The sequence below is a fragment of the Tinamus guttatus genome, unplaced genomic scaffold (genome assembly GCF_059628265.1).
Source record: "Tinamus guttatus ecotype Peru unplaced genomic scaffold, ASM5962826v1 Tinamus_guttatus_pri_ptg000098l, whole genome shotgun sequence".
Lineage (NCBI taxonomy): Eukaryota > Metazoa > Chordata > Aves > Tinamiformes > Tinamidae > Tinamus > Tinamus guttatus.
In genome coordinates this window covers 640,126-664,798 of record NW_028288632.1, presented here as the reverse complement: position 1 = coordinate 664,798, position 24,673 = coordinate 640,126, and the positions used below count along the sequence as shown (strand labels likewise).

The following is a 24,673-nucleotide window of genomic DNA, read 5'->3' as shown; positions in this document are numbered from 1 at the left end:
TACTGGCTTGACTGGCGGGAAGACACCCTGTATAAGCCCAAGCCCCCACCAGTTTGGGGGACATGGCATCGGGCATTGGATCTCCATCCCCGTGCTCGGGGGGCAGTGATGATGATGACATGGAAATCCTTCTGAACAACACTATCCCCCAGCATCAAGGTACAGAACCTATGGACAATGTGTGTGTGCAAGTGTATGGTTTGGGGCAATGCTGTTTTCATGCTGAATATGTGAGATTTCTGAAGATCATGTGTAGGGTAATGTACATTACTATGAGTTGTGCATGTGTCTTTCAGTTTTGATATGAGAGTCCTGGTGCTACCTCAAAATGTGAGGCTCGTGGCTTTTAGTCAGGTAGAGCTGACTTTGTTCCAAGGCATCACAGGTTTTCAGGGGCCTGTGCTTTGGGGAGGGTTAGGGAGTGGATGCGGAGGGGCAGATTCTGACAGGGCATTGAAATGCTTGCAAGCTTCATATTTCATGGATGGGGCGGGTGGAGAAGAGGGAGAGGGGCACTACGGAAAAGGGCAGGGAGTGTGGCTTGTTTTCATCTGGGAGCTCAAACCTGCTGACGTCCAGAGCAAACTGCCCTGGGCTGTTGTGTGACCCACTTTCTTCACCACACCCAGGTACTGAGGTTTCTTTTGGTTCTTGATCAGTGCTGCCTGCTCACCTTTGCTTTTTGCATGGTCTTTGTACCTAGCTCTCTCCCTGGTGATTGCATCCTCATAGCAACACAGGGGTTTGGGGTAGAGCACTGGGTGCTTTCCTGTTTCTGATGGTGTTGCTGGCTTGTTCCGTGGCCTTGCACCTGTGTGATGTGCTTTGTCATAGAAAGCGATAGTATATGTCCTGGAGAGAAGATCAAGTCAGAATTTTCCTGTTAAGGCTTTCTGTACTGTTGTAATATCATATGAGGAAAATGTTGAAACTAGAAAGTTATTTTTTTCTTTTGTAAATTTTGAGGGCTTTTTTGACATCTGTGTAATTTTAGGCAGGAGGAGCTGTCAGTAAGCCTTGTATGGGAAATTTTGATGAGGAAAGCTGTTGAAGTTCTTGCAGATTTAAGAGCCTTAGATAACATTACAGGAAAGGGTGGGACTTGAGAGGTGCTGGAGGGGCAGGGTGGGTGGTACTTGCTGGAGGGGCAAATGTGGGAACTGTGGGTAGGTGTTGCAGGATGGTGTGAGCAAAGAGGTACCGATTGGTTGGGAATGCAACGGGGATGGAAGACCCCCCAGATTGTGGGTGCTGTCTTTGTCGTCTCATCTCACCTCCAGCGGCTGCAGCTCCCTCTGTGCTGCCCGGCTTCCTTGGCCAGGAGGCCATTTTCCTGTGGAGGGAGCGGGAGCATGAGGGGCGGGGCGGCTGCCAGGGCGAATGGCCGGGCTCCTCCAGAGCCTGCCGCAGAGGAGAGGCAGTTCCTGGCCTGCAGGACCTGTGCCCTGCTGATGGGAGCCAGCGCCTTTCCATGGCTGGGGGAGAACTTGACGGCGGCTTGGAGGGGCGGGGGCGAGTTGTCAAATCCATATTTGAAAGAGTTGCTGGGGATAGCAACATACCTGTGTTAGGAGAGGGCAAGTAGTGGCTTACTATCCTCTATCCTGCATGGCATTGCAGGGCCTTCTGTACTGTTGTAGTGGCTGGATACTTTTGTGTGATTATGTTGTTTTTTTCTTCCCCTGGAGGCCCATAGAATGAAGCAGTGTACTAGATGGATTCTTACAAATGCATTTTCTGTGTCGATTTTTGTATACAAAAAAGGAGTTGTGTGCTGTCTTTCTGTCTCCCTTCCCTGTGCTAACTGGGCTACTCCCTGTTTTGCCTGCCTTGTCCTTTAGATGTGACTAAGATAAGAGAAGATCATTAAGTAGATTGTCAGGAATCTTTTGGTCCCCAAATCAAGCATAACTGTTTGGAGAAGAGATATAGTGGGAATTGAGGAGGGGAGGTGTAAAGAGGATGGGGCCAAACTCTTCTCAGCAATAGGACAAGGAGTAATGGGTACAAATTAAAACACAGGAAGTTCCACCTCCATGTGAGGAAGAATTTCTTTGCTGTGAGGGTGACAGAGCCCTGGAACAGGCTGCCTAGAGAGGTTGTAGAGTCTCCTCTGGAGATATTCAAAACCCACCTGGATGCCACCCTGTGCCATGTGCTCTGGGTGTCCCTGCTGGAGCAGGAAGGGGTTGGACTAGGTGATCTCTAGAGGCCCCTTCCAACCTCAACCTTTCTGTGATTCTGTGTGAGGCATGTACAGAGGTCCCTTATCTCATGACTAAGTAGTATCTTTTATGGATAGTAAATGAGCAAACAACCTTAAATACTTCTGTGTTTGTATGTATGTAGCAAGGATCAGACAAATCAAGTGATGTCTGTGAAAAGCTGGCTATGCTGCAGTGCACAGATGGCATTTGTGTGACATGTCACCTTTCCCCTCCAGAACCTGAAGAAGAGCCAGAAGAAGAGCTTTTGTCAGAGGCTGAAACACCCAAGATAAAGAAGAAAAAGAAGCCCAAGAAACTAAAGGAACCCAAAGTGCCCAAGCTCAGCAAACGCCAGAAGAAGGAGGTGAGAAAAAGCATACTTTACACCGTACTCTAAAATCTGCAAGTGTGGATGAGCGAATTGTTTCTTTTGTTTGACCTGTGGCAGCAACTCTTCTTTATGAATCCCCTACAGATTGGGGGAGTAATGTGGCATTTAGTGCTTGTGGGATATCTTCTCACAGCTGCCTGACCTTCTCTCTCCTTCCCTCCCCAGCTGGGTGACAGCTCTGGTGAGGGGAATGAGTTTGTGGAAGAAGAGGAGGAGGTGCTGCGTTCCGACAGTGAGGGCAGTGACTATACCCCTGGGAAGAAAAAGAAGAAGAAATTGGGGCCTAAGAAAGAAAAGAAAAACAAAGCCAAGCGCAAAGAGGAGGAAGAGGAGGAGGAAGAGGATGACGACTCCAAGGTGAGGGATATTTAGTGTGTATTTCCTCTCCCAAGTCTGCTTGTCTTGACTGTTTCCCTGCCTTGTGTAGTATGTACGGGATTTTTGGTTTTCTTGTGTGTTTTTTGTTTGTTTGTTTTTCTCTCCTCCTCCATAAACTTATCTGGAATATATACTGGATCTCTAAAATCTCCTCATGTCCACTGATGCCCCATGGCCTCTTCTAGTGATAGGTAAATGTGAAAGTCATCTGTCCAGGGCTGCAGAGTTATCTGAAGATGTATAGATGTCTTGCTGTTACCTAAAACATGTGCTTTTTCACAGAACTGCTGTGATTCTCTTTATACAGGAGCCCAAGTCATCTGCTCAGCTCCTGGAGGACTGGGGCATGGAGGATATTGATCATATCTTCACAGAGGAAGATTATCGTACTCTTACCAACTACAAAGCTTTCAGCCAGTTTGTCAGGTGAGCTGCAAGCTTTTAGTACTTGGAAGGATGCCGGAGCAGTGAAGAGGTGGGACAAGGATTGGGTTCCTTACTTTTAGATCCTTAAGGCACAATAGAGACTATAGCTTTCTCGCTAGAGCAAAAACTGAAGCAACAGTGAAAATTGACCCCAACTTCGTCAATTTTCAGTGACAGATGATACAGAAGTCTAAGCTCCCAGTCCCCTTTCTTCAATAATGTGCTAAATTCCATTTTGCTTTCCAAGGCCCAGAGCATTTGCCTCCATGCTGTTAGAAGGGTGGGAGTAGAGAGTTTCCCTGTCTGTTGAGATCACAGATTAGAAAGGAATGTGGCTTGGGAAAGAAAGGTGATGCTGGGATGGGGAGAGGAAGCAGGGAGGGAAGATCCAGACAGAGGCTTGTCCCATAACTCTTTCTTCTTTACCTGTACACAGGCCACTTATTGCAGCCAAGAACCCCAAAATAGCTGTGTCGAAGATGATGATGGTCTTGGGAGCCAAATGGAGGGAGTTCAGCACAAACAACCCCTTCAAGGGGAGTTCAGGTGCATCTGTGGCAGCCGCAGCAGCGGCAGCTGTTGCGGTAGTGGAGAGTATGGTGACCAACGTGGATGCTGTCCTGCCGCAACCCCCTGTGGATGTGCCACTCAGGAAGGCCAAGACAAAGGAGGGCAAAGGTGAGGCGGAAGATCTGGTAGTGTGGTGGGGAGGGAGAGGTCACGGCCACGGTGCTCACACACAGGTTGCTTGCTTCTCAGGACCCAATGCCCGGAGGAAGCCAAAGGCCAGTCCTCGTATCCCCGACATGAAGAAACCTAAAACAAAGAAGGTGGCGCCTTTGAAAATCAAACTGGGAGGATTCGGTTCCAAGCGGAAAAGATCATCAGTAAGTGAATCCTTTGCCTTATGGGAAGAAGGTGCTGACACTAGAAATGCTGGGGTGTGCCTCCACTTGCTGTCCCCAGTGTCCCCACTTAACTTCTTGCCTACCCCAGAGTGAAGATGATGATCTGGATGTGGAGTCAGACTTTGATGATGCCAGCATCAATAGCTACTCTGTTTCCGATGGATCTACAAGCCGTAGTAGTCGCAGTCGCAAAAAACTCAAAGCTGGGAAGAAGAAAAAGAAAGGTACATGATGTCCATTGGAGATGGAAGCACAGCCTAATGTGTGGAAACATAGGAGGAGGATCTGTGTACCATTAATATGCTAGCAGCATACTTGGAGGGAGGTTTTGGATTCTGGATCGTTACTGTTCTGGCTATTCGTGCTGAGGGAGTAGCCTCCTTTGATGTAAAATATCTCTTGCTGTGGCCTGTACTCCTGTAACTGCTTGCCGTGCTTTGTAGGTGAAGATGACTCTGCCGTGGCTGTGGATGGCTATGAGACTGATCACCAGGACTACTGTGAGGTTTGCCAGCAAGGAGGAGAGATTATATTGTGTGATACCTGCCCTCGGGCCTACCATATGGTTTGCCTGGACCCAGACATGGAGAAAGCTCCAGAGGGCAAATGGAGCTGCCCACACTGTGTGAGTACTGAATTCCCACAAACTGTGCAAGAGATTGTGGAGAGTGAGGTCAAGTGATTTGGGTCTGTTCTTCTGTGGTCATGCAACAGTCATGGATGTGTAACTCTGTTTTTCTGACTTCTCTCCCCTATAGGAAAAAGAGGGTATTCAGTGGGAAGCAAAGGAGGATAACTCTGAAGGTGAGGAGATCCTGGAGGATGTTGTGGGGGATGCTGAAGAAGAGGATGACCACCATATGGAGTTCTGTAGAGTCTGCAAGGATGGAGGAGAGTTGCTGTGCTGTGATGCCTGTCCTTCATCCTACCACATCCACTGTCTGAACCCCCCGCTGCCGGAGATTCCCAATGGGGAGTGGCTGTGTCCCCGCTGCACTGTGAGTTTTTGCTAGCGCTGTTCTACTATTGTGACGAGAGGATGGACCTACTCCCTCTAGCTTGTCTTTTTCCGTAGATGCTTAGTTCTCAGAGATTACTTATAGTTCATCTGAAGATTGCTTTGCAATGCTGGATGGTGCCTGGTACCTTGGTTGTTCTAGAGAGCAGAAAAGAAAACTACGGCCATTGGTTTCTGTAAAGTTTGCCCTATATGTATGCACAGATAGGAGTATAGTTGCAAGGAAATTCAGCATTTTAAAATATTTTTAGCTAATACTGGAGCCAAGAGTTTCTGAGCTACAGCCCTGTAACATGCTAAGCCATTTCTTATAGCTAACTGGGAAAAACTGCATACATACATGTCATTGAAGTGAAGTATTTATAAATGGTGTTAGATGCTTTCATTAAGTAATAGAGACTTCTGTGGTAACGAACAAAATTCAAGCTGCTTTGGAGTATGTCTACAGCTAGATATTTTCTGTGCCAGCTTCCACTGAAGTTTTGGTTGGATGGCCTCCTGGGCTCACCAAGTCTAGCAATTTCTGTGTTTCGAGTAGAATTTCTGAATTAGTATTGCCCTGGAGAGAGACAGCTAAATTGAGCTGATGGATCCGGTTTGGGGTTTGCTAGTCCTGGAAAAAGACAAACTGTCAAGACCGTTTTAAAAAAAAAAAAAAAAGGCTCAGGATGAAAGGAGGAAAGGTTACAAGTGCAAGAGTTTCAAAAAGGAAATTCCATCTGTGTAGTACCGTTATAACTAAGAAAGGAAAGTGACTGTGTGTGTGTGTTTCCAGCATGTAAGTGCTGAGGAGTAGAACACTTGCAGTCTCTTGTGCTCTGTCTAATTTTCCAGTGCCCAGCTTTGAAAGGAAAGGTGCAGAAGATCCTGATCTGGAAATGGGGCCAACCCCCAGTTGGCCCTGTGCCACCACGTCCCCCTGATGCAGACCCCAATGCTCCTCCCCCTAAGCCTCTCGAAGGTCGCCCTGAGAGGCAATTCTTTGTCAAGTGGCAAGGCATGTCCTACTGGCACTGCTCTTGGGTGTCAGAGTTGCAGGTGAGTCGAGGCTAAAATCAAAGGTGCAGATAATTTTCTGTGAATATTCAGGAAGAGAGATTTGATGCCACTGTCCTGATTCTAGCTGGAGCTGCACTGCCAGGTCATGTTTCGAAACTACCAGCGCAAGAATGATATGGATGAACCACCCTCGGGAGACTTTGGTGGGGAGGAGGAGAAAAGCCGAAAGAGAAAAAACAAGGACCCCAAATATGCTGAGATGGAGGAGCGCTTCTATCGATACGGCATCAAGCCTGAGTGGATGATGATCCACAGGATCCTCAACCACAGGTAGGGGAGACAGCGAAGATGTCTGCACCTAAATACCTCTTTTTCTTTAAAAGCAAGAGAGTTTTAACAGAAGCATTAAGCCTTGTTTAAGGAGAGTAGATGAGCTAGTTTCTGCTATGTGAATAAGGATAGTAATGGAAACTCTGGTAAATTTGTTTGCATGATGAACGTTATTTTTCTTGTGTTTCTGCTGCTTCATTAATGTATTTTTTCCTTCTCTCCCCTCTGGGTTGAATGAAAGATTTTTTTTCTTCCCCATTCAGCTTAACATTTGCTGCTTTCTTCCTCAGTGTGGATAAGAAGGGGAACGTCCACTATTTGATTAAGTGGAGAGACCTACCCTATGACCAGGCATCCTGGGAAAGTGAGGATGTGGATATCCAGGATTATGACCTCTACAAACAAGCCTACTGGAATCACAGGTAAGTAGAGTATCTAGGAGGCTGCATTACTTCCCTTGCCTCAAGAGCAACTATCAGGAGCTTATGGTCAGTCCATAGCAATGGCTGGATTGAGATGTGTGTGTGTGTGTATATATATATGTATATATACACACTATATATAGTGTCAGGAAGCATCTTCCGGTTGCTGACTCTGTAACCCTTTGGCCAGGGACCTTAATGCCTCCATGGCAGTTTATGAAGGTTATAGTGTATTCTCCCGAAATACCCGAGGTTGATTAATTGCCCTCCTATGCTATGCAACTGTTTTCATTTGATCTTTCACAAAAGTTGTTAAACTTGGACACTTTTTGGACTGTCTCTGCATAGGGAGCTCATGAGAGGTGAAGAGGGCAGGCCTGGAAAGAAATTAAAGAAAGTGAAGATGCGGAAACTGGAAAGGCCCCCTGAAACTCCCACAGTGGATGTAAGTTACTGTCTCCTGCTTAGGAGCTATCTGATACATAGGTACTGATTTTGTGAGAGGGGAAAATACATCAAGTTTAGTTAGTGATACCGGCTGGTGCCTCTGATTTGATGAATGGATGATGAAGCTGAAGGGTGAAGAGGGATGATGAAGCTGAAGGGTGAAGAGGGTTTGGGTTTTCTGGCCCGAAGTCAGAATGGCTTATGGAGCTTTCTTGTTATCTAAGAGACTGGCTGGCCCTCTGTAATGGTTGGTTAGCACAAGTTTTTTGAGGGATGTTTTTTGCCTGCTTGGGGACTAGACTCCGGTACTAATCTGGTCCTCTCCTATGGAGTCTCACCTTCACTGGACAATACGTAGATGACTAGGAAAGGTGTCCTGGTAGCAGAATTTCAGTGCTCCCTTCTCTTTGCTATAGCCCACGGTGAAGTATGACCGGCAGCCAGAGTACCTTGATGTGACTGGGGGAACCTTGCATCCCTACCAACTGGAAGGACTGAACTGGCTGCGTTTCTCCTGGGCCCAGGGCACAGATACAATCTTGGCTGATGAAATGGGTCTGGGAAAGACTGTGCAAACAGCTGTGTTCCTATATTCCCTATACAAAGAGGTAAGGGGCAAATGTGGCTGCGTAGTCAGTGCTGTGGGGAACAGTGTCTGTGTTGGTGGATGAATTCTGCTAATGCTCTTAATGGCCCTCTTCATAGGGCCACTCAAAAGGACCCTTCTTGGTGAGTGCCCCGCTCTCCACAATCATCAACTGGGAACGAGAATTTGAGATGTGGGCCCCAGATATGTATGTTGTGACTTACGTGGGTGACAAAGACAGCCGGGCTATCATCCGTGAGAATGAATTCACCTTTGAGGATAATGCCATACGTGGAGGCAAGAAGGCATCCAGAATGAAGGTACAGAACTTGGCCGTAATGTAGGCATGCGTTGGAAGGGACGTACAGTGTGACTTTCGGGAGCCAAGGTTCAAATACTGCAAAAACCATAGGAGCTGGTACTGACAAGTAGCTTCCCCAAGGAAATAACTACCAGCTCATGGTTAGTGGGTCTTCAGACTCATCTATGTGTGTTAGATGCTTCTACTAGCCCATAAAAATTCAGTACTTGGGATTGGGAGGAGGAGGATATGGTGACTTAAGACAATGCTGACTATAAGTTAGTCTCTTTCTTAATTCTACCTCATCTGTGAAGTTCTGTATGATGTTTTGTACAATTTTAAGTCAATGTCAAAATTGCTGACCTGCATGAATTTGGTTCTTTTTAGTTTCTTCTGTGAATAAATGCCTGACAGTGAGGCTACAGCTAGACAGCTGAGAAATCACACTCTGTGTCCCGGCAAGATGGAACAGTCTGAGGGGGCTGATTTTTGTATAACTTTAGTCTTGCTAGTAACTCTCCAAATCCTATGTTTACACTAAATCTAGATCTTGTAGCCAGCTTGCAAACAACATGGCTGGAGGGAGGGTTGCAGAAGTAAGGTGCTGCAGTTTCCCCAGGGGCAGCTGGGTGAGGATTCCTTGGCTTTCCTTGAAACTTAGAATTGCATTAACCACAGATAGTAACATGAAGTTCTGCAATAATCTACTTGGCTTCAGGGTATTTAGCTTTTGGTAAGCTGTTCTTTGCTAAGTAGCATTTTCCTGACATGGCTCTATTCACTGCTCATTCCCAAACTTCTCTGTTAGGAGATCTGGCAGCTGGTCAGAAGGAGCCAATAGGAGTTGAGGAGCTACATGTGTGAGTAGTGAAATGTTAAAAGCCAAAATGATTGGGGCAGCATTTGCAGTTTTTTGACAGGAAAGTGGCAGTGAGAAAACAACCTTTGAGTGTGCTGTTTGGCCCCTGCTGGTCATAGTTTGACAGGAGACCCTACCTTTTTGTCCTGATCTTTCCTCTGTCCCATTATCATTGTTTATCCTTTTCTCTTTGTAGAAAGAGGCAGCTGTGAAGTTCCATGTACTTCTCACCTCCTATGAACTCATCACAATTGATATGGCCATACTGGGTTCTATAGACTGGGCCTGCCTCATAGTGGATGAAGCTCACCGGCTGAAGAACAACCAGTCTAAGGTACAGGAAAGTAAATGTGGTAAGGTCTGTAGGCATGACCTGTGTCATGGAGGGGAACAGGGAGAGGCTGTGCAAACATGAGAGCCATTCTGAAGTCTGCTAACATCTAGCTTGCTGTTCAAGAGTCAATTTGATGCATTATTTTAAAAGAAAAACAGAAAAAATACATTCGTCATCTTCAGACTGCTTATTACTGGTAACAACTTCTCTTGTAATGTATCCTACTGATTGCAATGTCTTTCTGGGTGAATAGGGCAATTGGCATATGCTGGAAAACAAACCTGTCTATTTTTTTTGTTGCTCTAGGATATGAACTGGCTTCTCTGGAAGCAGATCATATGTCTATACCGCCTCTGCCATAGAAAATCTTACCACATTGAGCATAAAATGAGTGATAAGAACAAAGTTGTCCTGCTTCCAGATCAGACTTCCTGTGTGTATTCATATGCTTGTGTAGCAGTGTTAATTACATCTTACAGAAACAGGAGAGCTGATCAGCAGTGGCCAAAACCACCTGGGTAGATGCTGAAAGCCCTGTAGCTGCATTTATATGAGGATGCACCTAGCTAAGCCTTTTGAATCCACAGAATAGACCTATTGTCTTAATACAGCTGCTCTTTGAATTCTTTTGCCTTAATTCTGGTATTGACTTGTCCGATTTCAACTGAGTTCCAGTTATAGTGCATATGGCACTAAAGTGTTATTGGAAAAGTGATTTTACAGATTCTTCAAGACTGTCAGATAAAGCTACCTGTTGTAGAGGGGGGAGGGGCTGAGGGGAGTTATCTTGTTTCTTCTCTAATGCTTTTTTGGATTTCAGTGAGGCATATTTTCCAGACATCACAGCTGTGCTTGAAGTAAAATTTCCTGATCCTTTTTCTGGGACATAATAATCATAGAATCACTATGGTTGGAAAAGACCTTGAAGATCATGGTGTCCAACACCATGGTGTTCAACACCATGCCTGCTAAACCTTGCCCCTATGTGCTTCATCTACATATTTCTTGAACACACGCTGGGGCAGTGGTTCCATCACTGCCTTGGGCAGCCTGTTCCAATGCTTGACTACTCTTTTTATGTAGAAATTCTTCCTAACCTGAACCTCCTCTGGGGCAACTTGAGGCCATTTCCTGTTGTCGTGTCAGTGGTTCTTCTGGAGAAAAGATCGACCCCAGCCTCACTACAACCTCCTTTCAGTAGTTGTAGAGAGCAATAAGGTCTCCCCTGAGCCTCCTCTTCTCCAGACTAAATAACCGCAGCTTCCTTGGCCACTTCTGGTAAGGTCTGTGCACCAGCCCCTTCCCCAGCGTTGTTGCCCTTTGGACACAGTCCAGCACCTCTTGTAGTGAGGGGCCCAAAACTGAACACAGTATTTGAGGTGCGGCCTCACCAGCACTGAGTACAGAGGAACAATCACTTCCCTGGTCCTGCTGACTACACTGTCCCTGATACAAGCCAGGAGGTCATTGACCTTCTTGGCCACCTGCGCACACTGCTAGCTTGTGTTCAGCTGCCTGTCGACCAACACCTCCAGATCCTTTTCTGCCATGCAGTTCTCCAGACACGCTGTCCCAAGCCTGCAGTGCTGTGTTGTGACTGAAGTGCTGGACTGGGCACTTGGCCTTGTTGAACCTCATATGGTTGGTCTCAGGCCATCAATCCAGCCTGTCCTGATCCCTCTACAGAGCCTTCGTACCCTCAAGCAGATCAACTCTGCCTCCCAGCTTGGTGTTGTCTGCAAACTTGCTGAGGGTGCCCTCAATCCCCTCATCCAGATCATTGATAAAGATATTAAAGGGGACCAGCCCCAACATTGACCCTGGAGAACACTGCTTGTGACAGGTTGCCAGCTGGATTTAACTATATTCACCACCACTCTCTGGGCCAGGCCAGTCAGACAGTTTCTCACCCAGCCAGGAGTCCACCTGTGTAAGCTATGAGGTGCCGACTTCTCCAGGAGAAGGCAGTGGGAGACTGTCAAAGGCCTTCCTGAAGTAGACCATGACCACAGTGTTTCCCTCATCCACTAGGATGGCCACCTGGTCATATAAGGAGATGGGGGTGGTGAGGCAGGACCTGCCTTTCATGAGCCCATGTTGGCTGGGCCTGATCCCCTGGTCATTATGCACATGCTGTGTGATTGTCCTCAAGCTGATCTGCTCCATAACTTTCCCTGAGGTCAGGCTGACAGGCCTGTAGTTCCCCAGATCCTCCATCTGCCCCTTCTTGTAGATGGGTGTTACACTGGCCAGTCTCCAGTTGTCTGGAAGCTCCCCTGAATGCTTGCTGTTCATACCTATGAACTGAAAGACTACACTTAAACACTCAGGGTTTTGCAATGATTAAATTATGATTGGTTGTCCATTAAAATTGGTTGACCATTTAAATCTGTCCTTCTCCAGAACAGTTTCCTCTCTCATGAAGATAGCTTTAGGTGGTTGGTTACAAGACAGATCTGCTGTTTCTTAACAGATTATGTGGTTATTACCTATCTTACCAAGACATGGTTTTGCAGATAATGCTCAGTAATTTCAATTACTGAGGTAATTGAAGATGAGAATGTTATTGAAGGTAATTATGTAGAAGCATAAATCCCTGTGAGAGTTATGGCACTGATGCTTCTGGTGTGATAGCCAAATCATTAGTGGTTCCGAGTTCCTTGGTTCTTGTTTGCTGTCTAACACAAACCATTCGTCAAGTTAGATATTGTGTCATGTTAAATAAGTGGCGAAATGGCTAAGTTCACAAGTAAAAATACTGCTTTACTGTGAATTTATGCTTGCAAACATGGTGTACTTGTACTTCTCAGTTAAGTACTTTACAGTTCACCAGCTCTATCTGGAATCACTTGATTGTAGTGAAAACCAGCCCAAAGTACCTCAGAGAGAACTTGACAAACACTTAGCTTTTTTTCTTTCTTTTTTCTTTTTTTTCTTTTTTTTTTCTTTTTATCCTTTGTCTGTGCAGAACTTCAGCACACCACTGGAATTGATAAGAATAGGAGGAGTGATTTTTCTTTAGGACTTTCAGAAATAGCTGAGAAGTCACAGGGATATGGCATGTCAATTTAGGAGGGAAAAGAGTATAATATACCAGTCCACCGTGACTTGGTGATCTGGAATGGTTTGTAACTAAAAAGATGAAAGGTAACTTGTCAGCATCTGGTGGTAGTGGGTGAATTTGCTGCAGACAGTTTTTAGTTATGCAGAAGAGTGGTGTGAATGAGATCAGGCTATAGTGATCCTGACTGGAATGTGAACTACTAGGAGCTCTCGCCTGATCAGCTGATATGGTCTAAATTGAACCCCAGTTTAGTGGGGAGATGTTGATATTTTTTCTCTTGTCCTTTTTTCCTCCTTCCAAATAAATTCTTCTTTTGAGGACTTTGACTTATGAGGCCTTCATAGGTGTTTTCTTCTTTTTTCTCTCTCCTTTCTTGTGTTCTCCATTTCTCAGTTTTTCCGTGTGCTGAATGGCTACTCCCTCCAGCATAAGCTGCTGCTTACAGGAACTCCCCTGCAGAACAACCTGGAAGAACTGTTCCACCTGCTGAACTTCTTGACGCCTGAGAGATTCCAGTATGTCTTATAGTGCAAGTTCAGGCCAAGCCTGGCTCTGTATTGTCACTCCTATCTGCCTCCCACCTTTTTTTTTTTTTTTTTTCCCCTTTTTTTCTCCTTTTTTTCTGTGTGGCTCTTGCCAAGCACATCTCTTTCTGCAGTAACTTGGAGGGCTTCCTAGAAGAGTTTGCAGATATTGCCAAGGAAGATCAGATAAAGAAGCTGCATGACATGCTGGGCCCACACATGCTGAGGCGCCTCAAAGCTGATGTTTTCAAGAACATGCCATCTAAGACTGAACTCATTGTCAGAGTGGAGCTGAGCCCTATGCAGAAGTGAGTATGGGGATAGAGGGAACACCTGCTGTTCATAGAATCATAGAATCATAGAATGCTTAGGGTTGGAAGGGACCTCTAGAGATCATCTAGTCCAACCCCCCTGCATACGCAGGGACACCTAAAGCACGTGGCACAGGACTGCATCCAAGCGGGTTTTGAAGATCTCCAGAGAAGGAGACTCCACAACCTCTCTGGGCAGCCTGTTCCAGTGCTCTGTCACCCTCACTGTTAAGAAATTTTTCCTTAAGTTCCTATGGAATTTTTGATGTTTCAGTTTCCGGCCATTTCCTCTAGTCCTAAAACTATTCAACTATTGTTGAATATTGTTCAACTATTGTTGCTCTGTTCTGTAGTTTGAAAGAGGGTTCTGGGGCAGCTGCTCATCCTTACTGCAAGGCTTTCTGCATATTATGTAGGAGCAAGATTTCCTGCCAGCCCTGTAGTACAGGGAGGAGTAATCCTGGGCCCTGACATAAGGGATAAAGGGATAGTGAGTGCTGCTGGCAGAGCATAAGGAGCAGGCAGGTAATGTCAAGAGCTGTACAGAGTTTGGCAGGAAAGGGTATGCTGGGCGTTCTCCTGAAGGTGACTGAGTTACTTTCCTTCTTTTCAGGAAATATTATAAATACATTTTGACAAGAAACTTTGAAGCACTGAATGCACGTGGTGGTGGTAACCAAGTCTCCTTGCTCAATGTTGTTATGGATCTGAAAAAGTGCTGTAACCACCCCTACCTCTTTCCTGTGGCTGCTATGGTATGTTTTGTCGCTTGATTTATTCTCTAGATGGAAATGCTTAGCTGGATGATGATGTCAGAGAGACAGTTATCCTAGCTTTGGAAGGATTGTTCTTCCTCTTTTCACTTTTATCTTCCCCCCTGCACACACACTTTTTATGGTTTTGTATAGGCCTGATGCCTTAGAAGACCTCTCCTTTCTCATTCTTTCTGTATAATAAGTAGGAACTGTCTTGCAGTTTACTGCAAGATCGTAAAGACAGTAAGAATAGGGACTGAGCTGATAAGAACTCAGGAATCAAACTGCGATAAAAAAGGTGTAGGGGAGCAGTAGTGCATAAGTAGTGCTACCCATGGTAGTTCTGGTAAGTTAAATAGCCAGACACGAGCCAGGATCTGATGCTGAACACAGATGGGGATTAATAATAAGCCATGTCCCTTCAGGTGGTTTTGGGGAGGATTTGTAATTCAGACACATCCCTTTTTTCCTCTTTTTCAGGAAGCTCCAAAAATGCCAAATGGCATGTATGATGGTAGTGCTCTTATTCGAGCCTCTGGAAAGCTATTGCTACTCCAGAAGATGTTAAAGAATCTCAAGGAAGGAGGTCACAGGGTGCTCATATTCTCACAGGTATTTGGGAAAAATTTGAAGGTTGGGAATTCCCATCCTGAAAAAGGAGGCCACCTGTACGATACCATCTCACACCACTCACTGTTGTTGTTTTTGATACTCAGATGACTAAAATGTTGGATCTTCTGGAAGACTTTCTGGAACATGAAGGGTACAAATACGAACGGATTGATGGAGGAATCACAGGGAACATGCGTCAGGAGGCTATTGATCGCTTCAATGGTATGAAATCTCTAACTTTCTGCACAAAATGAAAACTGCTGTGTATGTTTTTAGAGGTCAGCGTGGGATTGTTGGTTACTGGATAAGAGCAGTACTCCCTGGAGTTGGAAACTGCCTGTGATACTCATCACATAACATGATAGAGCAAATAAAAATCCACATTTGAATAACGTGCTCTCCCTTGATTACTTTTATTCTCTCCCTGCATTCAAGCTCCTGGTGCTCCGCAGTTCTGTTTTCTACTTTCAACTCGAGCTGGAGGTCTTGGTATTAACTTGGCTACAGCAGACACTGTGATTATCTATGATTCAGACTGGAATCCCCACAATGACATTCAGGTGAGAATGAATGAGACTGCTCACTAAGGAGTGATACTGAGGAAGGGGGGGAGGTAAAAGCATTAGTAGGAGAGAAGGAATATCTGTGAGACTTCCATTTTAAAAACACAAAGTTGGAGCAGGTGGAGATAGGTAGATGGGAAGTAAAAAAGCAAAAGATTCTTCTATGGCCTGACCTTCTCTAATTTTCGGAAGAAGCATAAAGGCAACTGGCAAGTTTTAAAGCTGATGGCATGTAACAGGCTACTGCTTGTGTGGCTGTGGACTGCTTTGAGCACATGTTCTCTTTTGTAGGCCTTCAGTCGTGCCCATAGGATTGGCCAGAACAAGAAAGTGATGATATACCGCTTTGTGACAAGGGCCTCGGTGGAGGAGCGCATCACGCAGGTCGCCAAGAAGAAAATGATGTTAACGCATCTGGTAGTGAGGCCAGGGTTGGGCTCCAAGACAGGCTCCATGTCTAAACAGGAACTTGATGACATCCTCAAATTTGGCACCGAGGAACTCTTCAAGGATGAGGCTACTGAGGGAGGTGAGTGCCTGGGAGGAGAACTAGGCAAGATGGGGGGGACAGGCTCATTCAGGCAGGAGGCTGAGGGCTGTGGCTTTCAGATGTGCAGGGTGGTGTATTCCCCTATCTTGTCCTTTGAACTCCATGCAGCAATTGTCCGTGCTCCTCTTTCAGGGGATAACAAAGAAGGTGAAGACAGCAGTGTTATCCATTATGATGACAAAGCAATTGAGCGTCTGTTAGACCGCAACCAGGACGAAACGGAAGACACGGAACTTCAGGGCATGAATGAATATCTCAGCTCTTTCAAAGTGGCGCAGTATGTGGTCCGTGAAGAAGAGATGGGGGTGAGTGTAAGGTGGCTGTCAGCTACTATCTTCTAATCAGCAAAGAGGGCTCTCATGCTTATGAGGGCAGCAAGCAGCTGTATCTCTGCTCTAAGAGGCTGGCTAAGTACAGGGCTGGCTCTGAATTTATTGCCTGTCTGTGACAGGAGGAAGAGGAGGTTGAACGGGAGATCATTAAGCAGGAAGAGTCAGTTGACCCTGATTACTGGGAAAAACTGCTGCGTCACCATTATGAGCAGCAGCAAGAGGATCTGGCCAGGAATCTGGGCAAGGGCAAACGTATTCGCAAGCAGGTTAACTACAATGATGGCTCCCAGGAAGACAGAGGTACAAATGCGTGGAGTCCTGGGGATGAGGGGCAGGCGTGTGTTCTGTGGGGAGAGTCACGGAGTAGCGTCTCAGGCTCACGTGCTGTTTTCCTTTCAGACTGGCAGGATGACCAGTCAGATAACCAGTCAGATTACTCAGTTGCTTCTGAAGAAGGAGATGAGGACTTTGATGAGAGGTCTGAAGGTAAGTTGTGGTGAAGCCAGAGTTCCTGGAACACTTTTTCTGGGTGTGAGAACAGCCGGAACTAAATTGTGTTGCTTGGTACACGTTATATTGCTTTTCTGCAAGGGAAATATTCACACAACAATGTGCTGTGCATTATCTCTCTTCCTTAGCTGCATTTCTCTCTTCAGCAGCTCGTCGGCCTAGCCGCAAAGGCCTGAGAAATGATAAGGACAAGCCTTTGCCTCCCTTACTTGCTCGTGTGGGAGGGAACATTGAGGTAAGTAACACCCAGGATAGTTCTCTAAGTCCTAGCTGCCCCTGTATACAGTGCTGTCTCCATATCTGCCTTTCTCCTTTCTAGGTCCTGGGTTTCAATGCACGTCAGCGGAAAGCGTTCCTTAATGCCATCATGCGCTATGGAATGCCCCCTCAGGATGCCTTCACCACCCAGTGGCTCGTTCGGGACCTCCGTGGCAAGTCGGAGAAAGAGTTCAAGTAAGCCTGCGTTAGATGAAGATGATGGGCAATCTCTGGCCTCTGTGCAAGGGATGAATTCGAGGGCTTTTCTGGCCTTTCTGAGGGACTGCAGCGCCTCCTCATCGTACTGGATGATCTTGTAAAGGGCCGGGGGGCAGATGAACATATCCTGGGAAAGACTGGGGATTGTTGCTGGTTCTTTTTGGACTTGCTCTAAAGGTCACTAAAAGCAATTGTCTAGAGAAGAGTAGCCTAGCCAGGCAAGTATGTAACAGCGTTCTGCCCAAGTCCTTTCTTGGCTTTGGATTTTGAGTCAGAAATTAAGACAGCAGATGACTTCTTATAGTAATTCTGTGTGGAGATTCTCTCCTGAAGTGATAGAAACCCCAGTACTTGTGTTACTGTGGGTTGGGAGTATTGGAGTGGCTCCCTTTACTGTATACTGAAAAGGATTTGATCCTGCCTGGATTCAGTCTTACCCGCTTTCTAGTCTAATGGCATGGCTCCTCCTTCTCCAGGGCCTATGTCTCACTCTTCATGCGCCATCTGTGTGAGCCTGGGGCTGATGGCGCAGAGACTTTTGCAGACGGAGTCCCCAGGGAAGGTCTTTCTCGACAGCACGTCCTTACCCGCATCGGGGTCATGTCGCTCATACGGAAGAAGGTGAGTGTCTAGCAGAGTAACACCTCCTTTCATATCCATACAACCTCTCTGTTTGCTGCTGTGCTAGGCCATTGAGTTTTCTTCCCCACCCATTTGCTTGTCACATACCAAGTGGTTGTCTGCCTAGTGTGAAGATGAACTTTATGTGACTGCTGCAATTACAGAATCACAGAATGGTTAAAGTTGGAAGGGACCTCTAGAGGTCATCTAGTCCAACCCCCCTGCACGCGCAGGGTCACCTAGAGCACGTGGCACAGGACTGCGTCCAAGTGGATTTTGAAGATCTCCAGAGAAGGAGACTCCACAACCTCTCTGGGCAGCCTGTTCCAGTGCTCTGTCACCCTCACTCTTAAGAAATTTTTTCCTTAAGTTCCTGTGGAACTCTTGATGCTTCAGTTTCCGGCCATTTCCTCAAGTTCTGTCAGTGGCCACCAGTGAAAAGAGGCCAGCACCATCCTCCTCACTGACTGATAGAGACTAATCAGGTCTCCTCTCAGCCTTCTCTTCTCCAGGCTGAACAGGCCCAGCTCCCTCAGCCTCTCCTCATAGGGCAGATGTTCCAGGCCCCTGATCATCCTTGTAGCCCTGCGCTGGACTCTCTCCAGCAGCTCCACATCCCTCTTGTACTGAGGAGCCCAGTACTGGACACAGTACTCCAGATGCGGCCTCACCAGGGCTGAGTAGAGGGGCAGGATCACCTCCCTCGACCTGCTGGAGACGCTCTTCTTAATGCAGCCCAGGATCCCATTGGCCTTCTTGGCCACGAGGGCACACTGCTGCCTCATGGTCAACTTATTGTCCACCATGACACCCAAGTCCTTCTCTGCAGAGCTGCTCTCCAGAAGGTTGGTCCCCAGCCTGTACTGGTATCTGGGGTTATTTCTGCTCAGGTGCAGAACCTTGCACTTGGCCTTGTTGAATTTCATGAGGTTTTTCACTGCCCAGTTGCCCAGCCTGTCTGGGTCCCTCTGGATGGCAGCACAGCCCTCTGGGGTATCAGCTACTCCTCCCAGTTTCATATCATCAGCAAACTTGCTGAGGGAGCCCTTGTGCCTTCATCCAGGTCATTGATGAATAAATTAAACAGGACTGGACCGAGGACTGACCCCTGGGGCACACTGGCCTCCAACTAGATTCTGCACTGCTGATCACCACCTTCTGAACTCTGCCATCCAGCCAATTCCTAATCCACCTCACTGTCCACTCATCTATTCCACACTTCCGGAGCTGGCCCTGGAGGATGTTATAGAATCATAGAATGCTTAAGGTTGGAAGGGACCTCTAGAGGTCATCTTGTCCAACCCCCAGGAGAGTTGGTCACAACCCATGTTGTGAAGGACGATGTCAAAAACCTTGCTGAAGTCAAGATAGACGACATCCACAGCTCTCCCCTTATCTATCTAGCTGGTCATTCCATCATAAATAGTCTCTTTCTTGCAATAATAGTCTTGTTCTCGTTCTCATGTAGGTGCAGGAATTTGAGCATGTGAATGGACGCTGGAGCATGCCAGAACTGGCAGAGATAGAGGAGAACAAGAAGCTTTCACAGCCAAGCTCACCATCTCCCAAAACTCCAACTCCTTCAACACCAGGGGATACCCAGCCAAATACTCCTGCTCCTGTGCCCCCACCCGGTGAGAGCTACCCCCTTGCACACTCCTGCGTCCTGACCTCATCCCATCTGTTCCCCCTCACCAGAGCTGTGGTAGGGGGCTTGGGGGTGGACGCAGATCAACTGACCTCTCCTGTTAGGAGGGCTGCCAAAGACATGTGCATGCCCTTAAAGGCAAGAGAGGACACTGGCTTCCTTTGAACGAGCTGACTTCAGGGAGAAGCCCTGTATTTGTGGTGGGCAGGGAAGGGGCTTTGTCTTGTGTGTGACATAGGTGCCATTTGTATGGGCCTAATCTCTGGGAGCAAGGAGGTGTGTGCTTGGTCACAGTGAGGGGAAGACCCTACTGATGGCTTTTCTCCTTCTCTTGTCTACTGCGCTGCTCTGGGGTGGAAATACACAGAAGAGGGAATAAAGGTAGAAGAAGGAGCCAGCACTAAGGAACAAGGAGAGTCATCTGAACCAGAGAAAGAGCTCAGTGCCTCTGCTACTGACTCGGAGGTTCCTATGGAGGTGAGTGCTCAGCTGTTTGCTTCATGCAGTTTCAAATATCTCTAATTCTGCCCCACTCTGCTGTGTCCCTCAGCCTCTGGGGCAAGTTCTGCCTGAGAAAATGCTAAAAGCAAACTCTCAGGGTCTTTAGAAGAGCTGGCCTGACAGTTCTATGCATCTTCCCCTCTATCTGCTTTATAGGACATTTTCCAAACTGCTTTTACTGTTTTCTCAAAGTGCTGAAGTAGGTCATTGATTTTGACCATATGCTGCTTTGCTTCTCTTCTCATTGATGATTTCTGTCCTAAGCAGTGTGCTCAGCCTGTGGAGACACCACCACAGGAAGCAAAATCTCCAGTGAATCCTGCAGAGGCAGATGAAAAAAAGGTAGAGGAACCAGAGGTGAAAGAAAGACCAGACGAGCCAATGGAAGTGGAGAGCAAAGGTATCTCTAGGAAGGCTAAGACCCTTAAGAGCAATTAAAAAAAAAACAAAAAACAAAAAACAACTTCCTCAAGCTATGTCTTCTCTGCCTCTGTACTCAGTGCTTCACCTTAAGGAAAGGGGCATGTGTACAGGATAACGAAGGGGGGCATTTCAGGGCTTTGAACAGGGAGGCAGAGAGCGGTGTTAGGTTGCACTGAATTCTTGGACGTACCAGCTACATCTCATATTCCACTTCTGCAGCTGATGTGGAGAAAGTAGAAGACAGAGCATCTATTGAGGCACCCTCAGAACCTCCTATAATCACTCTGGATGAGAAGGGTGAGCTATGACAATTCCATTTCCTCCTTAACCCTTCTCCAGCAAAGGCTCTTTGTAGGTCCAACGTGCTATGGAATGTGCTGTGTTTTTCTTAATTGTTTCCTAATTGTATGTACAGAAGAGAAAAAGGAGGACGATAAGAGAGATGTGGTGATGCTGCAGAATGGAGAGATGCTGAAAGAGTCAGTAGATGAAAGGCACAAGAAGGCAGTAAAGCAGCGCTTCATGTTCAACATAGCTGATGGTGGCTTTACTGGTGAGAGACCTGCCTATGCTTGAACTTAGGTAATTTACCTGTCTCTGCTTGTCTTGATGAAACCTGGAGCTATTCTTGTCTCTTGTTTTTCCAGAACTACACTCTCTGTGGCAGAATGAGGAGCGGGCTGCAACTGTTACAAAGAAGACCTATGAAATCTGGCATCGGCGTCATGATTACTGGCTCCTTGCTGGAATTATCAAGTATCCTTACCCTGATGGATGAGCAGTCTCCCCTTTTTTGGTATAAATCCCTTTGGGTCTGCCATGGTTGCATTCAGTGAGAGGATGCTTTAACTTGTTTCACAAGAATGCTGCCTTGCTGGGAGGAGGGGTTCGTGTCACCATAGTTAAGACTTGGTGAGCAGGGCATTATTCTTGCCTATCCCTAGCCCTTTTTTCCTCTCTCTACACCTCCTTGCCCTCCTCCCTATTGAAATGTGTCTGCCTGGGCTGTGTTTTCCCTTGTTCTCAATGCCTTTGTTTGCCTGAGCTCATCCCATCTCAGTCATGGCTATGCCCGTTGGCAAGATATTCAGAATGATCCTCGTTACGCCATCCTCAATGAACCTTTCAAGGGTGAGATGAACAGAGGCAACTTCCTGGAAATTAAGAATAAGTTCTTGGCAAGAAGGTTTAAGGTAAGGTTTCCTCTTCAGAGTGGTAAGTGTCTTTTTCAGTTAATCTATTCTGAATCTAATCTGAACTTGATACTCTGGTTTTTCTGTTAAGGTGAAGGCTTTTGCAATGTTTTTCCTATTGGTGGCTAGAAAGTGCAGCATTTTGTTAGAATTATGTAGTAGCTTCATGATAGGAGCTCTTTTCTCTGAAAGCAGTGTATTGGGAAGCTTGGTTCAGCATTCTCTCCATGTGTTTCCTTAAAAACTGGCATTCAGGAGGTGTTAGTGACTGTTTCCAGCACAGTTTCTGCTTGGTGTGCTTACAGACACTTCAGTATGCCTTAATAGAACTTGAAAACATTGTATAACACTGGACTGGTAAAGGGTCTGTCTTCGGTCTCCTGCCTGAAGTACTTATGAGTGACCAGAGTTTCATTCTGAAAGTGATTTTAAAACCAATTCATGCAATTCTTAGGACTATTTTGCTGTGAGATTCAGTGCAACTTGGCTTATCTGCCCTGCACTGTCTGATTTGATTTCTTCAAGTGTCCTATTCTGATGTGCCTAATAGTGGTGTTTTTTTAGACTCCTTCCTATTAGCAGTTCAGGATATTTCTCAGTGAAGCTCAAAAGAAAAGCTCTATTCCTGTTGCTCTCTACAGAAGGACTGAAAGATCTTCCTTTAGAGTTGGGAAGGAGGGGATGGTTTTAAAGCCTTCAGGAATCTGAGCCACGCTAGTAGAGGAGCATCCTACAGGACAAGACTTACTAAACTGGCTGGGATATGTCCTGCTTTTCTTATTTGCCTGGCTTAGCTTACTGAAGACTTGTTTCTTTAATTTTTTTTTAGTATATACTCTTTATTTCAGTATAAGCACTACCCTGTGAAATGAGGTTTTTACCTGCAGAATTTCATGTCAGGTGGGTGGTAAAGTGGAACAAGAGGAGACAGGTGGGAGGAACAAGGCCATTTCTGGAAGACTTGCTTACCTGCCCTGTCTATTGCAGCTCCTAGAGCAAGCGCTGGTCATCGAGGAGCAGCTGCGGCGAGCTGCCTACCTGAACATGTCCGAGGACCCGTCTCACCCTTCCATGGCGCTGAACACGCGCTTTGCAGAGGTGGAGTGCCTGGCTGAGAGCCACCAGCACCTCTCCAAGGAGTCCATGGCTGGGAACAAACCTGCCAATGCTGTGCTGCACAAAGGTGATACAATGTGTTGAGCAAGGGTGCATATTTGTTTAGCATCTCTGCCCCATTTGGCCTTTTACCCAGGCAGGGGTTTCTTCTGAACCCACCCCCCTTTCTCTTCCAGTTCTGAAGCAGCTGGAGGAGCTCTTGAGTGATATGAAGGCAGATGTGACTCGTCTGCCTGCCACCATAGCACGCATCCCGCCCGTGGCCGTGCGCCTCCAGATGTCAGAGCGAAACATTCTCAGCAGGCTGGCCAACCGCAGCAGCGAGCCCCCGCCGCCACCGCCGCCCCAGCAAGTAGGTGCCCTGTGTGGTGGAGGGGCCAGCCCACTGCACGCTCGCCCCATAGCAGCTCCTGTTTCCGGGCTGCTGCCGGGTCTCAGCCGCCCTCCTCTCGCCCTGCAGGTGGCCCAGCAGCAGTGAGTCTGGGGCCAGAGCTGTGGACCTGTTGGCCGAGCTGAAGCGACCCTCCCCTTGACACTCTACCCCTGCCTGACATTCCTGACTGGGTGCTGCTTCCCTCCACGGAAGCTGCTGTACAGGTCTCCGGGAGAAGAATCTCCCTCCTCTGCAGCCAGCCGCTGGAGCAAGGAGTGTGCTTAGGAGAGAGGGGGATGTATGATGGACTCTGTATATAGTGACTGGAGGCCACAGCGCCATGTCTGTTACACAGAGAACCTGGCTGCATTGCTCGCTGCCTCAGCCTGGAATTCCCATTTTTGTTTTTAATTTTATTTTGAGTTTGTTTACCAAGATGAGTGCACAGGTGAGACCAAGCAAAAGCCAGGACAGAGACAAAGCTACCTCCATCAAGATCCTTTTTAATACAAAAACTGACCGGACTTATCCACTAATAAGCAGCTTGAAGACAAAACAAACAGGAAAATCTTGATAAAAGTGGGGAAAGAAATAAAAGTTTCCTTGTATTTTATTCATGGCCTTCACTGAGATTTGTTAGAAAATGGCACCATACTTGATCTCTCTCTCTTCTCTTAGGCCTACCTTATGCTGCCTCTATGTGTCTGGGGTGTATTGTAGTGCTCTTTTTGGTTTCTTTGACTTCTTTTTCTTCTTCATCTTGGGTGTTTCAACCTCTTCTGGGGTCTTCAGGTTCTGGAGGGAAAAGGTGACATGTCACCCTCAAGTGCCATCTGTGCACTGCAGCATAGTCAGCTTTTCACAGACATCACTTGATTGTACAGAGGTAGCAAGGAACAGACAAATCCAGACATAGAGGTGTTTAAGGTTGTTTGCTCATTTACTGTCCATAAAAGATAATAGTTAGTCCTGAGATAAGGGACCTCTGTACATACCTCACACATGTTGAGGGGTGAAGGGGCCTCTAGAGATCGTCTAATCCAAGCCCCCTGCTCCAGCATGGACAGCTGGAGCATGTGGCCCAGGGTGGGATCTAGGTGCATTTTGAAGATCTCCAGAGAAGGAGACTCTAAAACTTCCCAGGGTAGCCTGTTCCTGGGCTCTGTCATGCTCACAGGAAAGTTATTCCTCACAAGGAGAAGGATCTTGCTATGTTTCAGCTTGTACACATTACCCCTTGTCCTATCTATGGCCACCACGGAGAAGAGTTTAGCCCCCCATGTTCTTCACATCCTCCACTCAGATATTTGTATGTATTGATCAGATTCCCCCTCTCCCTCTTCTCCAGGCTGCACAGGCCCAGCCCCCTGAGTCTTCCCCACACCCACAATCGATGCTCCCGTCCCTGAGTCACCTTCGTGGCTGCCCCCTGGACTCGCCCTTGTGCCGGGGAGCCCCGAGCTGCCCCCTTCCCCACCCGCGGCTGCGGCCGCG

At 46.9% G+C, this 24,673-nt stretch overlaps 1 protein-coding gene and 1 non-coding gene across 12 annotated transcripts; both read left to right on the top strand.

Annotated features, from left to right (window-relative positions):
- On the top strand, positions 1-23,747 carry CHD4 (chromodomain helicase DNA binding protein 4). 11 transcript variants are annotated; one of them, XM_088520753.1, is made up of 39 exons: positions 1-159; positions 2,444-2,571; positions 2,764-2,955; positions 3,284-3,402; positions 3,839-4,080; positions 4,162-4,289; positions 4,399-4,534; positions 4,754-4,935; positions 5,069-5,308; positions 6,163-6,366; positions 6,452-6,657; positions 6,948-7,079; positions 7,428-7,524; positions 7,943-8,134; positions 8,232-8,432; positions 9,469-9,606; positions 13,064-13,185; positions 13,329-13,502; positions 14,119-14,260; positions 14,741-14,872; positions 14,977-15,094; positions 15,308-15,432; positions 15,727-15,964; positions 16,118-16,290; positions 16,437-16,617; positions 16,717-16,803; positions 16,977-17,062; positions 17,147-17,280; positions 17,781-17,925; positions 19,394-19,559; positions 19,941-20,050; positions 20,339-20,474; positions 20,717-20,794; positions 20,913-21,050; positions 21,145-21,253; positions 21,558-21,690; positions 22,678-22,873; positions 22,983-23,158; positions 23,267-23,747. In XM_088520753.1, exons 1-39 carry the CDS (start codon positions 63-65, stop codon positions 23,282-23,284), a joined length of 5,751 nt encoding a protein of 1,916 aa, XP_088376879.1. In that variant the 5' UTR covers positions 1-62; the 3' UTR covers positions 23,285-23,747. The 11 variants fall into 11 exon arrangements, with proteins under 11 accessions (XP_088376879.1, XP_010220208.2, XP_088376877.1 ...); XM_010221906.2 differs by having other exon boundaries at positions 16,974-17,062; positions 20,342-20,474; XM_088520751.1 differs by having other exon boundaries at positions 16,974-17,062.
- Positions 19,587-19,726, top strand: LOC148595432 (small Cajal body-specific RNA 11). The gene has a single exon (XR_015913157.1).
- Positions 23,748-24,673: the final 926 nt, after the last annotated feature.

What these genes read in the sequence shown, in the direction of transcription:
- CHD4 (XM_088520745.1), top strand. Translation starts at nt 63, where the DNA reads ATGGCATCGGGCATTGGATCTCCATCCCCGTGCTCGGGGGGCAGTGAT. An exon ending in GCAAACGCCAGAAGAAGGAG is followed by an intron (nt 2,572 to 2,763) that starts GTGAGAAAAAGC and finishes TTCCCTCCCCAG; the next exon opens with CTGGGTGACAGCTCTGGTGA. An exon ending in GGGTGCTCATATTCTCACAG is followed by an intron (nt 14,873 to 14,976) that starts GTATTTGGGAAA and finishes TTTGATACTCAG; the next exon opens with ATGACTAAAATGTTGGATCT.